Here is a 14,554-nt window from a genome sequence, read left to right as displayed (position 1 = left end):
ATGGACCTTCCCTGCCAGGATGGACAAGACCTGCAGGAGCACCCAGGGGCTGTAGCTGTGCTCGGAGGGAGTGGGATGGGAGTGGGATGTTGGTCCTTGTCCCTAAATGCTGTGCCAGGAGGCAGATCCTAAACCCTCCTGGCATGGCCATCCTGCACCAGTGCCAAGAGCCCCTGGAAAACATCACCCTGGAATGGGCTTCCTCCATGGGAGCATCCAGGGAAACCCTTCTCACATCCATGTTCACAGGTGCAATAAAGGAATAAACCAGCTAAAAGCTTCCAAGCATGAATTAGAGAGAGGGAAACACACGTCTGGACTGCCTCCCGCAGGGAATGTCTGTCCTGGAGTGCCATCTCCTGGCGGAGTCTGAGCTCCTGTGCACCACATCTCCATCCCTGGAAATGTCCAAGGCCAGGTTGGATGGGGCTCGGGGCAACCTGGGCTAGTGGAAGGTGTCCCTGCCCATGGCAGGGGGTGACTCTGGGTGATCTTTAAGGCCCCTACCAACCCAAACCATTCTGGGATTCTCGGGAAATTCAGCTCCAAGGAGGAGGGAGATGTTTCTGGATGACGAATATTTCACACCTGGCCTCAGGTTCTGATTTGTTCCAGGGATAAAAAGCAGCCAGGAAACACCTTTCTGATAAAGCAGAAGGCAGATTTCTTGCCTTCTTTTTAGCTTTTCCTTTGGTAAAATTTCCAGAGGGAATTCAGCCTGTGTGAGGGAGGACATGAAGGATTGGCTCCTTAGGGCTGGAGTCCAGAACAGGACTGTTACTGAGAGCTTTTTATGGATTTCACTGAGCTCTGAGCTTTGGGCTTGTATTTGGGAAGGCACCAAGCTGCAAACTGTGCAGGCAAATGGGGTTTCTGGCAGGTTTTTATCAAGCACCAGCTGAGTGTTGACACTTTGAATTCACAGCCTGGTTTTCCTCCTCTTTAGGATAAATAGGAAGTAAGTTAATGAGTCTGGAGGGGTTTAATGGCTCTGACCCCATCCTTGTGATATAAATCGGGGATTCCCTTTGGACCTGGCTTCCCACAGTGGATGGTGGGAGCCAAACTGCTGGGGAAACCTCTGCAGAGCTCACGGGTCTGGAGATTTATAATTATCTGTTTTCCAGAAAAGCTGTGACTGTTCCATCCCTGGAAGGGTCCAAGGCCAGGTTGGACGGGGCTTGGAGCAACCTGAGCTAGTGGAAGGTGTCCCTGCCCATGGCAGGGGGTGGAATGAGATGGGCTTTAAGGCCCTTGCAACCCAAATCCTTCTGGGATTCTATAATGTCCTGTACTTCAACCCTCCCACACACAATTCCCAGCTGGGGACCAGTTGGAATTCCCAGCTGGGAGCAGCACAAAGCCAAGAACAAAAAGCTGAGTCCAAATAAACAATGTTTCCTGCATACCAGACTGTGAAGCATTTATTCCTTTATTTGAGGATAAAGTTTACAAGTGAATAAGAATCAGGTTGTTCATCCTTTCATCCCTCCCTCCCTCCATCCCTCCCTCCCTCCATTCATCCATCCCTCCATCCCTCCATCCATCCCAGCACCATTATGGTCCATGTTTGCTGAGGGAGCAGAAGGAGTGAGGAGCTTATGGCCAAATATTTCCCAGTTCAACCCTTTTCATCAGTTTCCTGTGGTGATTTCCCAAGGAGTAAACATCAAAAGTGCTTCAGATTTGAGGGGCTGGGAGAGAATCTGGGGAGGGGACCATGAAAAATGTAAAAGAATGTAAAAAGTTTAAGTTTTCCAGAGGAAAAGGAAAGAGAAGCTGTTATGAAATGAAAATAAGGATGTGGAAGAGCTGCTGGAGAGAACAGTGATGAATGGGGAGGAGCTGGGGATGTTCCCAGCTGTGCCTTCTCCAGCTGTTCCCAGCTGTGCCTCCTCCAATCGTCCCCACAAATGAGCAGAACTTGAACAGAGTGGGAAGGAAATGAAATAGCTCTCACAGCTTCTCCTGTCTGAGATGATAGCAGGGGGTTTGCAAGGGATGCAGTAAAGAAAAGGATGGTGGAGGGATGGGGAAAAAAACTAGGGAGAGTAGATGAAAAGATTTGTCCCAGATGAAAGAGGATTTGTACTTGTCGTGTCTCAGATCCATCCCCTGGGATGCAAAACATCTTATTGCAGAAAGACAGTGCACAAAAAAAAAAAAATGCCCAAACCCAAACCAACAACCCCCACCAACCAGAGCTGTGGGATTTCTGCCACGGGGAAAATCCCAACAAGCCCAAACTCGCATTTCCCATGGAAATGGGAATAATCATACCAGGAATAATCCAACCTAATCCCTGTCTCACCACTGCTTCCTGAATGAAGTTGCAAACCAGGGACGGTGGAACCTCCAGGAGATAAGACATCAAAGGTAGCAGATGTGGGATAGCAGCAGATGGGGGACACTGCACAAGAAACCGTGATTTGATGGAGGCAGAGACATCCAAAGGAACAGCTGAGTGAGACAGTGAAGTGGCAACAAAATGTCTTTGTCAGAAGAAAACCTGCTGGCATTGGAGAGAAAGGCAAAATGAGCTGCTGCTGGCTTCTCCCATCAAAGTGCCTCTGGAAATGTGCATGTTTTAGCAAATCAGAAGTGCCTTTTTACAACAGGGGAAACATCGGGCCTTGTTTTCTCTGTGGATTTTCTCTGTGCCACATTTGCAGCAACAGAAGTGGCAATAAAAATTACGAGGTCGCTGTGGCTTGTCCCCAAATGTGTCTGTTTATCAGATAATCCCCAAACTGAGCATTCCCTCTCTCAGAGCTCAGTTTTCCATCACAAACCCCTGTGCCCTGGATGTTCCTTGCGGCTGTGCCACCATTCCTGGTCACTGTCCCTGTCCTTCTAATCCCCTCACCTGCTGCCTTGGGTCCATCCATCACTGCTGTGCCAGCAAAATTAATTAGTCAGGCAGACCAGGGAACTCATCCAGCTAAAAATATCCCTTCTAATTTCTTTTTGCCAGCTTATTTTTCAGGCAGAGCAGTCCCAGGTCTGGGAATTGGTCAGATCCCCAGATCTGAAGTGGTAGGTGGGGAGGAATTATTTCAATGGATTAAAGAAACAGGGAGCTGGACCCACCTTCATCCCTGGACAGTTGGGTGCCACCAAGCAAAGCATTTAATGTCATTTTGCCCTTTTTCATCTCCAGTAAATGGGGGAAATCTCTGAATGTGGGGAATTCCACTCTGATGCCACAGACAGAGGACAGATATGTCAAAGCAGATGAGCATCAAATAAAAAAACACCAGACTGATGGGCAGGGCAGAGAGATAAGAAAGATGGTATTTATTTGAACAGCCACAGGAAATCAGAGATTGAAAAATGTCTAGAAAAAAAAAAAAAGCAGCAGCACATTTGGTTTAAAAAAAAAAAAATTAAATCAGAGCATGCAGATATTTGATACCTTTTCCAGCCAATCCCACCTGACAGTGCCCAGTCCCATCAATGGCCTCAAGCATCATTTTTTGACCTTGTCTCGAGGGTAACCCCCATTGGTCTTATTGAGGGACTCCATGCTGCCGTTGCCCGTTGCCACACTGGCCAGGAGCCGCTCCACCTCCCCGGGCAGGATCTGCTTCTCCTCGTTCTCCGTCTCCCTGTGGTAGAAATAGTTGAAGTTCGAGACGATGACGGGGACGGGCAGCGCGATGGTCAAAACGCCCGCGATGGCACACAGGGTGCCCACGATCTTCCCCCCCAGGGTGGTGGGACACATGTCTCCGTAGCCCACCGTGGTCATGGTCACCACGGCCCACCAGAACCCGTCGGGAATGCTGGAGAAGTGGGACTGGGGCTCGTCGACCTCCGCGAAGTAAACGGCGCTGGAGAAGAGGATGACGCCGATGAAGAGGAAGAAGATGAGCAGGCCCAGCTCCCGCATGCTGGCCTTGAGGGTCTGCCCCAGGATCTGCAGCCCCTTGGAGTGCCGGGAGAGCTTGAAGATGCGGAAGACCCGGACGAGGCGGATGATCCGTAGGATGGCCAAGGACATGTTCTGCTGCCCGTTGAGTTCGCTCTGCTGGATCAGCTCGGTGGTGAGCGTCACGAAGTAGGGGATGATGGACACGATGTCAATGATGTTCATGATGTTTCTGAAGAACTCGGTCTTGCTGGGGCACACGATGAAGCGGACGAAGAGCTCGAAGGAGAACCAGACAATGCAGGCGGTCTCTATGACGAAGAAAGGGTCCGTGAAGGTGCTGTGGGCCAGCAAGGTGTCTGTCACATTCCTAGAAAGCTCCTGGGCAGACTTGAACTCCCTTTCCTCTCGGAACTCCGGCAAGGTCTCCATGCAGAAGATGATGATGGAGATGACAATGACCAGAACGGAGACCAAAGCTACGCCCCGGGCCGCACTGGAGCTTTCGGGGTACTCAAAGAGCAGCCAGAATTGCCTGTGAAAGTCATTGGTTGGTAAAAGGGTCTCAGGATCCTTGATGAACCCTTCATCCTCCCTGAACTGGTCCATGGCTTCATCGCCCAGCTCATAGAAGGTGATTTCATCAGCAAAGACATCGATGGGGACGTTGGCCGGGCGCCGTATTTTCCCACCAGACTGGTAATAGTACAGAATCCCATCAAAACTGGGCCTGTTCCTGTCAAAGAAATACTCATTCCTCATGGAGTCGAAGTAGCGCATCCTCTTTTCCGGGTCCCCCAGCAAGGTCTCAGGGAACTGGTCAAGGGTCTTGAGCCGCGTCTCAAACCTCAGCCCAGCGATGTTGATGATGACTCGTTGGTCCCCCTCATCCATGCCCACCCTCTCCCCCACCAGGTGGTCGCTGAACTCGGCAGAGAACCTGGAGAAGATGGTCTCATTGTTGGCGTTCTCGCTGTTGATGAGGATCCGCAGGTTGGAGAGCAGGTTGGCGCAGCTGGGGTGGCCTTTCCGCGACTGCCCGGCGGGGCTGAGGTCGTTTGAATAACAGGGATCCTCCACGATCTGATCGGCGTTGTCAAAACTGACTAGTGCCACCTCCATCTCCTTCCAACTGGACACGTCCATCATACACTAATCAGATTAGCAGCATAAATCCCCGGATCCGACGCCGGCAGCTCGAGTCTTTCCCACGCTATGAGGATCTGCAAGGCAAGGCAGAGGGAGACGATGCTGAATTGGGCTGAGCACACAGGTCACTTGGAGAGCATCTTTTGGGCCATGGGGTGGGGTAATTTCCCAGACTGGCTCTGTCAGGTGCTCAGGAACAGCCACTGTGTCCCCAGAATATTCCTGGGTGTCTCCCCAGCACAGCACTGACATTGCTCTGAACTTGGAGCAAAGTCAAAGAGGAGCCCAGGGACCAAGTTATGGAGCTGGGAAATTACCTGTCCTGCCTCGGGGAGAGAAATTAGATATTAACATGGAACAGTTCTGGGGAGGTTTGCCCCAAAATGAACTTTCCGAGTAAACTCAACATCCTGATTTATTTCCCTCCAAATATATTCTCCAGACAGGAGACACGACAGAGGGGCACGTGGAGCTGCTCTGTGTGACCACGGATCACCAAGGGCACAGTGGCTTCCTTACCCAGGGAACTTCAGCAGAAGGGAGTGAAAAAACCCAGGTGCCCTGGATGGCCAGGAATAGCAACACAATTTAGGCCACGGAGCAGCAGCGACGCTGGGGCCAGTCCTGTGACGAGGATGGTCCCCAGAGCAGGGTTTGCTTAGTCCATCCCAGTGCTGGGATGATATCCGTGGAGACCGAGCTGCTCCCGGTGCCTCAGCATCCCAATTTCACTGAACTAATTCAGAGCTGTGAAGTTTTTTCCTCCCCAGGAGCAGATTTGTGCATCCTTGCTGACACACAGCCGGGAAAGGGGGGTAGGACAAGCCAAAAACCCAAATCTGTTGCAGAAATAGACTTTAACATCCTGTCTTGTACAAATCCTCCCTCTTCTCCTCTCAGCTTTACAGCCCTGGCAGCAAAACTTCCTACAGGAACCAGCATCCACATCCCAGACAAGGGTTTAACCTCACTCTTTCCTCGGCAGAGATTCTGGATTTGGGGACAAATCCCAAAATTTATGATAAGCTGTTTACAGACCATGTTCCTTTACTTAAACCAAAGCCACAGAGCACGGCTGTTCTTAGGAATCCATCCCTATGGAACTACTTTGGGCTGGTTTTGTGCCAGTTTTCCCACTTGGAGACGTGGAGAAAAGAGTGTTTGGGGCAGGGGGGCAGAAGTGATGCCTGGAGGAAGCAGCAGACACATGATTTTGCCCCTCAAAGTGATGTGCTGCAAGTCCAAGGAGCCCCAACAGCTCCAAACCTGAGTCCTCCAGCCCCAGTTATGTCCAGTTTGGAGCTGCTCCAGCCCAAGGACCAGCTCTTCATGAGGTTGGAATCTTCCCAGGCTTAACTCTTTGGTGACTCTGTGAAAAGCTGGTGCTGGGAGGGACAAAATGTAACATCAGAGCAACAACCCAGAGGTGTGGATAACCCTGATTTCAGGAGCATCAGGAGGCAGACAAAGGGATACCACAATAAGCCTGGCCCAAATAATGCTCTTTTGGATCTTTTGAGGGAAAACTAAGTACAAAAGAAAAAAGAAACAGCAGCACAAATCATTCCCTCCTTGTAAACTTATTTTTTTCTTAATATAAATCTCCCCAGGTGATTTTAAATCCGAAAAAAAAGTAAAGAAAACAAGTTTGAATCAGACTTTAGTGTTCAGTGGACGCAGGAGCTGACCTGACCCATCACACCTCCAGCCTGAGGGGAGAGCCCAGAGGGGTCCACCTGCCCAGGAGCTTCTCTTGGCAGTGGGACAAAGTCAGAGCAGTTAAAGCTGACCATGGAATTGCATCCTAAGGCAGCACCATGAGACCACCTTGGTATTTTAAGCATTAAGATTTAAGTACTTATTAACTCGTAATACTGCTGGGCAAGGAAGTTCCCCAGCCCCTGCTTGAAGGATGTCTTCATCCCAAGATTTTTGGTTGCAGAAGGAACTGTGATGTCTTCAAATCTGGCTTTGCTCTGGAGCCTCCATGGACATCAAACTGAGCCCCCCCTGCATCATCCCTTGTGGGGACACTGAGGCACAGAGCTGTGATGGGACAATTTACACACCATGGGCAGGGCTGAGGGTGGAAAATTGTCCCCCCTGGGACATGGAAAGGTGATTTTCAGCTCTGTTTTAAGCCCCTGGGACAGCGTCCCACGGGATGCAGGGCTCTGAGTTTCCTTTCCCTGCCTTAAAGCCCCAAAATATGCTGATGTCTGTCTGTCCCCACACCAGATGGACGTGCCCCACCCATCCCCAGGCCCCCACACCGCCTTAGGTGTCTCATTTTTCATTTAGACCAAAGTGAATGGCCTGTCCTGAAGCCACAAAATACCCTTCCAAAGCTTTTCCCTGCGCTCCGGCCGAGGCTTGAACTAGAAAGTTGCCTCTTTTTTTCCTCCTAAATCACCCAACATCTGCTTCTCGGAATCTGATTAACTAATATCCTTCAGCAGAAATCCCTGGCTGCAGAAAATAATAATAATAATAATAAAAACCATGGGAGGGGGAGCAATGGAGAAGAGAAAGGTCATTTTGAGGGAGAGTTTGTGTTTTGCCCATCACATCCCAGGAAATCAGGGCTGTGGTTCCCACCGGCCCCTCTGTATCCATCAAAACCTGGAATTTCCCTACACTTCCCATTCACCCTACTTTCATCTCCCTCACTCTCCTGAGGCAAAAAATGTCTGTTTCCAAGGTTTTATAGAGAAATGGAAATGCTGTCACCCCATCCCCTCCCCGTGACCCCTTTATGGGATGGGAAGGGGGGTGACTCTTCCCGTTGCCCACCCACACGAGCACCCATAAGGACTTACCTGGACAGGGCATGGAAGTGCCAAAGCTCTCTGCATCTGGGAAGAGAGTCATTAACCACACATCGAGAGGTGTAGGGAAAGCAGGGATGGAAAAAAACCCAGTGCAGCCATACCCTGGGAAGGTCCCTTTGGGATAACGCGGCCAATGTCACTTGAAAGGCTCCTCTCCCTTAGTTTCACCGTGTCATTGGCCGGGGATGGATTTTGGCAGCCACGGCGCTGCCACCCGGCACAGTTGGGAGCCGCCATCCCCCTTGAGCCCTAAAACCAGCTGAGGGGCCACGAGGAAACGGGACTGGACAGGTGCAAGGGGCATCCCATTCCCGGGCTCCACTCGCCTGGGGAGGGGGGACGTGGCCACCCAGCCCCTGCCCCCACCCGCCCGCCGGGCAAGGAGACGGGGGAGGATGTGCCCTTCTGGCTGATGCCACCTTTAATCCCCAATAAAGCTCCGCATGGTCCAGCGGGGACAGGTCTTGTCCGTGACGTGGAGAGGTCTGAGCTGGTCCCCGGGAGAGAGACTGAGAGCGGGAACGGGGACCCGCACGCCGCTGGCACCGGGAGAGAGATTCCCAGCGGGAAAAAAGGGCTGCTTTTAGCATTGATATCTAATAATGATGTGAAAAAGAGAAGGGGAGGGGAAAGCCAAGGGGCGAAGCATCCCCCGGTGCCCACCTACCTCTTGCCTGTGGCCACGGGGACAGCGGGAGCTTTTCCAGGAGGGGACGGTGCCACCACCACGTGGGACATCTCCTGTTCCCACCCCGGGATGACTGGGACCAGTTGCAGCAGCAGGTACAGCTGGCACAGCCCTGCTGAGGGCATCACTGGGGAACAAGGGAGAGGGGTTGTGCCCCTTCCTCACGCCTGGATCCTGGATAGATGCTGGATTTATCAGCTCTGGTAATTAGCTAATAAATCGTTGAACACTCAGGGCAGATGGGACAGGGCAGGTTGGCACCATTCACTAAAATAACTGGGATTTTGGTTTTCCTTTCCCCTATTTTCTTTCTTTCCATTCCATGCTCATGGTCATCCTCACCTTGGGTGCTCCAGAGGGGTTTTATCCCTCTTGGGGGGATCTCACCTCTACCTTCACCCAGGTTACCTTCCCACCCTCCTCGTCCTCCTCCTTCATCCCCTCGTCCTCCTCCCAGGCATTTGGGAAGGCAGAGGAGGGAGTGGCACATTTCTCCCTGTGTACTTCAGCCTGGATTCCTCCATGGTGACGTTCTTTTGCTCTTGAGGGACACGGTCACCTCGATTTCCCTCCCTGCAGCACCCTTGGTTGTCCTCTGAGGTGTTTCTCCCGCCCTGTGACGTTAATGAGCACATTAAGCCTCCCTGTCCCGGAGGAGAGCCCAGCTTGGAGCATCCCATACTCATCCACAGCCTTCTGTGATGGAAAGGGGACATGAGATTATCCAGACCTTTGATCAGGCCCTTCAGGGCTGCTTTATCATTTTATGCACCCCTTCTGCACCTGTACAGATTGCAGTCCTTACATTTCCTCTCATCCCGTTGAGGCAGCTGGGGATCCATTGAGAAAAAAGGAATTAAATTGATATTCTTGGCACTTAAATTCACCCTGTGTTCATTTCCCCTTCAAACCCAGCTTTGGCAGGGCTTTGACCACAGGGTGATCGGGTTTATAGGCAAAGTCTGACCTCATTTGAGGTTTTTTGTCCCTAACATCTGCCTAGAACTAACCAGGGTCACATCCTGCACCCAGACAAAGAACATCTGTGGCCAAGGGAAACGCAGAGAGTGAAAACCATCCAGAGGACCAACTGATCTGGCTTGTGCTGGGGCTGAGAAGCTTCAGCAAAACCCCGCTGTTGACAGGAATATCCCTGCAGTCAGAGCAGGGTTGTGGTCCAGGGGAGACGGGTACGGGGGAGATGCCCGGAATGACATCGTTGCCTCCAAGAAATAGGACAGTTACACAACTCCCTCGTCTCCAGAGGGTTTGGCTGCACCCTGGACACCCTCAGGAAATTCTGCCTTTGTGTTCAGCCAAGGTGACTTTAAAAAGCCTTTGGCACTAGGATTTCAACCTCCCCCAGCCAGGCTGCTCCAGGCACTCCTCTGGCACTTCTTTCCCTCTAATCCTCTGCTCTGCGCTCCCGGTGTCCCCAGCTCTGCTGGAATTTATCCCAGAGCAAATTCGGACCCCCAGGGTGTTCTGCATCCAGGAGGGACCAGAATGCAGTGAGTGATGGCACAGGATCACTGCCCAGCAGCTCTGCACACACAGCTCTGACACCCCCCAGCCCCCCCCAATGCAGAGAGGGATTACTTGGCAAAGGAGGGAGTTTTGGCAGCAGGTCCCTGAATTATTGTTTGCACAGGGAGCTTCATTTTCCCTGTGGGGAAAAGTGCAGCTTATCACCATTTCCCTGGGATCTCACCTGGGATGAGCTGGAGCAGGGTGGGAACAAGGAAGAGAAGACAGGAGTGAGCCTGGAGCATAAAAAGGCAGTGACACTTCAGCTGGATTTTCCCTAATTCCCGAGCAAAATGATGCTTCTGGAAATCCATGTGGGCTGGGCTTTGCCCTGTGCCAGGCACCAGCTTTGGTTCACAGAGCAATTCACTACAGTAATGAGCCTTTGCTAATTATTCTCTCTCTTTGCAGCACTAATTACCTGGAGTTCAGCTCTATTCCAGCCCCGTGGCTCCAGGATGGAGCTGAGGTGGCTCCACTGCACCTCCACAGTGGGAATTTTTTTCTTTTTCCCTGCTAATTGAAGTGCCCCTCAATTAGCAAACACCATCCCCCTCCATCATGAGGGGACTTCGGGATGTGCAGTATGCAAAACCGCAAGTTAAACACTTCAATGCCCTCGATTTAGGGTTGAGTTTATTAATATTTGAGCTCTGGCTCAGGCACAGAGAGTTCTTGGAGGCTTAGTGAGGTGCCCAGGGCATCTGTCATGGGTGGAGCAGGGCAGGAATCACCTCTGGAAGGAAAACAAGGAGCTGCAGGGGGAGATCCTGCAAAACTTCGTGGCTCAGAAGAGGTGTTTGTAAATCAAGATGTTTAAACTCCAGGCAAATGTGTGCAGCTGTGAGGGAACGAGCAGGAGGGGAGATGCTGGTAGTTTGTGAATGACAAAAATACAGGAAAGAATAATTCCAATCTTCCAGGGGATAACAGGGGTCTGGGAAAAGAGGGGTCTGGGAAAAGGGGTCTGCCTCTGGTCTGAAGTCCTCAATATGGGAATAGTGAAGAAATGGAAAAGGGGCCAAAACATACTGAAATATTTGGCAATCCCAGGGTTTCTCCTGCCCCGTGGCAATGAAGGATTCCAGGGCTCAGGAGCAGCTGGCTGTGAGACTGTTTTTAAAGCAGAGGTTAAAGTGTGTCTGAGGCAAAGCGGGGTGGGACTTTTAATATTTAAACCCACACATTCTCTTCAAACAGCCAGAGGGCAGGGTTGGGGGAGATATTAAGGAGAAATCCTTCCCTGTGAGGGTGGTGAGGCCTGGCACAGGTTGGCCAGAGAAACTGTGGCTGCCCCTTGGTAGGGTCCAAGGCCTACCCCTTGGTAGGGTCCAAGGATGGGGCTTGGAGCAACCTGGGACAGTGGAAGGTGTCCCTTCCAACCCAAACTAGTCTGGAATTCTATGCAGTTGCACCAGGAAATAAATGATCAGCCTGAAACAACAACCACCAACTCCTACGAGCTACTTCCCTCTCCGTGCCTCAGTTTCCCCAGATCTGGTGCTGTGCTAATCCAGTCAGGAAGGAGCTCTCTGGGGAAAAACATACATAAGGAAGATTCCAAGCTGGATTCCTGGCACTGGGATGGAGGTGTCCATCCCTGCTGATCCCCACAGCAGGCACAAAAACACCCCCAGCCAGGCCCCTGTAACCCTCCCCACTTCTCATACCTCATTCTGATTTTTCCACCCGTAATTTTTTATATGAAAAAATCAGATTATCAAAGAGCCCGGGACACAGAGGACACGCCACGAGACAGATGAAACCTTCCTTATACCCAGCCATGGAGCCCAAAATTAATCAGCTACGGATTAACCGGGTCAGGACGTAATTTAATAACAAGTGAGGGGGAGTTCCTGCTCAGAGCCAACGTGGTCCCACACCAGGTGCGCCTGAAAGCTGCTGTGGCCTAGCACAGACAGCAGGAAAATGGAAAAGCCAGGTGGGATGAAATGAGCTCTGCAGGGCTGAAGGAATGGGGACCACCCGGGTCCGGGCCAGGCTCGGCTGCAGCTGATCCCTCCTCATCTTCCCAGGGCTCAGAGCCGGGATTTTAACCTGATTCAGGGAGACTGAAATGGATTTTTGACTCTGAGGGTGCTGTGGTGGCTTTTGGGGGTGCTGAAATGGCCCTTTGGAGGCTGAAGGTCTGCTCTGCGCTGGGATTCATGGAGCAGTTGGTGCTCCCAAGGGTTTGACACACTTTAGGAAGCATCTGATGAATGAAACACGGACACAAAGCACTTTGGAAGGGCTTTGATAAACCTGGACCCGAAGAGATGTGAGGAAGTGGGTGCCTGGAGGGAGCTCTTCCCCCCCCGAGCATCCTGGCTCCACCCGGGCGCCTGGATGGGGCCAGGGCAGGCAGCCACCCCTCACCCCCCCTTCTGCTTACTGCCCTGTAACACGATAAAGAACTCGATCCCAAATCGATGGGAAACTTTCCCAGGCTGTCCAAAAGTGCTGGGATAGAGGCAAAGCCCCCTCCCTGACCCAGCAGCAGGAGCTCAGAGCTGCAACCTCAGTCTGCTCCTGGGGGTGAGCAAATGACTTTGTCCCCCCTCAAAATCCGCACTGGCAGCAAACCCTGGAGGAGGACGGTGGCCAGAGCCAAAAATGGATCGAAGGGATAAATGGAAAGCAATAGGGAGCTGCTAATCGGGTCAGATGGATCCCTGCACCCATCCCAAGGTTTGCAACAGCAGCACTGAGAGGAGCCCGTGGCAGGTTTGGGGTCCTGGTGTCGCTCAGGGTTTGTGGCATCATGTGCTGAGCCAGAGCCAGTGCATAGATCAGGGCACCCCCCAGCACATCCCAGTAACCCCACAGACCCCCCCAGGCGAAGACATTGTGATCTGGACCCGGCAGCAAAAAATAATTAAGAGTAATTAAGTAATTGAGATGGTGCCAATGAGACCCTCTGACTCCTGGTACAGCCGGGGTTCATCCAGCACACACTCGCTGATCGGCAGCACTTCACCCTCCCTCTTCCTCCAAGGACAAACTAAACTTCCCCTGTGGTCACCACGACCCAAAAAATACCCCCCAAAAAAAGAGGAAAACAGCACCCGACTGCCCCAAACCCACTCACCAGCCTCTCCTCTCCTCTGTCCCCCAAGTTCACCCCACCACAACAAAACCAAGAAGGGAGTGACAAACCCGGCTTTTGCATCATCCTCATCTTCCTCCAGCGTGAGGGGACCCCAGTCCCCCAGTTCCCATCCCTGTGCCAGGCGGGGGCTGCCCAGCCGTGCTGCCCCTTCCCCTCTCCCGGGCAGGGCTGGGATGCTCCAGCCTCTCCTGCGGAAAGGCGATGCCAGTGCCCACGTGAGCCCAGTGGGACTCCTTGCCCTCATTCTCCTTGTGCCTGAAATGGGTTCTTGCTCCCTCGCTGGGCCCTGCCCGGCAGCAGCAGCGGCGTCCAGGACTCCAAACCACCTCTTATACGTCTCCAGAAGTGTTCCACGGTGTTTGCTTTGCAAGCAAGGGTGAGGAAGGAGCAGCCTGAGGCGAGGAGGAGGTGATGCTCAGATGAGACCTTTTCTGTCCCCTCCATGCAGAGCTCCTTGCTGGGACAGTGTTGGTCTCACAGGGACCGTCTTTATTTGCATCCAAGGAAGGAGCAGCTGGAAGAACAGGGGTCTCCATTGCTCCCACCCCCAGCACAGCCACACACAAAGGAACCAGCCAGGTGGAGGCATCCAGGGCTCTGCTGGCCATGGGGCCCTTTGTCCAGGCACTCTTCCAACATCTGGGCCTGGCTTTGCTCCGGTACACAGGAAAATCCCCCATTCCCAGGAGCCTGTGATTACCATTACAGGAGTTCCCAAAGTCCTGAAACTTCGGGAGCAGGAACTGCCTCCCTGGAGGGCTTTTTCCATCTTGTTTTTATATGATCAGGGGAGCCTGTTCCTCCACGAACCCCTGTGGGGGGTCACACCCTGATGTACCTCTCTGGATCCTGGCTGTGCCTTGGAATCAGCCTGGAGCAGCCCCTGGCAGGAGCTGGGCAGAGGTTCTGGATGTGGCCACAATCCCTCTGTTATTCCGAAGATCCATTGGGGTGTGACCATCATCCGCTGTCCCCTGTCCAGGCAGAGGTTTCAACTCCTTGCCTCCTTTTCCAGAAGGATTTAATGAAACTCAACTATTTCCCTTTCCATTTCTCCCCCCCAGTCCCTGCAGGGACCTCTCCCTTCCCTCCCTGTCCCAAAACTTCACAAGCAAAGGTAAAACCACGAGTAACACCCCGGGAAGGGATCAAACACTGAGGACTGGGGGAGCATCAGCCAGGGCATTTCTAGGCTGACCTCCAAAAGTCATCTGCATCCTGAATCCTCATGCCAGCATCTTGGGATGCTGAGCTTTTCCCTCAAGCTTTATTTCATCCTGTGTAATTGGGGCAGGTTTCCATGCTGTGCCGTTGAATCGGGAAAGGAAAATATTGAGCTCAGCCTGCACTGAGCCCTTTCAGGGCATCCCAAGAAC

The 14,554-nt window shown here is 52.3% G+C and overlaps 1 protein-coding gene across 3 annotated transcripts; it reads right to left on the bottom strand.

Moving 5' to 3' along the window:
• Positions 1-3,276: 3,276 nt before the first annotated feature.
• Positions 3,277-13,394, bottom strand: KCNA10 (potassium voltage-gated channel subfamily A member 10). 3 transcript variants are annotated; one of them, XM_032710964.1, is made up of 2 exons: positions 13,226-13,394; positions 3,277-5,094 (listed from the first exon to the last, which is right to left on the bottom strand). In XM_032710964.1, the coding sequence occupies exon 2, from the start codon at positions 5,018-5,020 to the stop codon at positions 3,470-3,472; it is 1,551 nt and encodes a 516-aa protein (XP_032566855.1). In that variant the 5' UTR covers positions 5,021-5,094; positions 13,226-13,394; the 3' UTR covers positions 3,277-3,469. The 3 variants fall into 3 exon arrangements, with proteins under 3 accessions (XP_032566855.1, XP_032566856.1, XP_032566857.1); XM_032710965.1 differs by lacking the exon at positions 13,226-13,394 and adding an exon at positions 8,882-8,995; XM_032710966.1 differs by lacking the exon at positions 13,226-13,394 and adding an exon at positions 8,519-8,864.
• Between the last annotated feature and the right edge of the window lie 1,160 nt (positions 13,395-14,554).

Source organism: Chiroxiphia lanceolata, chromosome 25 (genome assembly GCF_009829145.1).
Source record: "Chiroxiphia lanceolata isolate bChiLan1 chromosome 25, bChiLan1.pri, whole genome shotgun sequence".
Classification (NCBI taxonomy): Eukaryota; Metazoa; Chordata; class Aves; order Passeriformes; family Pipridae; genus Chiroxiphia; species Chiroxiphia lanceolata.
The sequence above is the reverse complement of the archived record's forward strand: the minus strand, read 5'-3'. Positions and strand labels throughout refer to the sequence as shown.

Coding starts and splice junctions, on each gene's coding strand:
- KCNA10 (XM_032710964.1), bottom strand. CDS start 5,020: ATGATGGACGTGTCCAGTTGGAAGGAGATGGAGGTGGCACTAGTCAGT.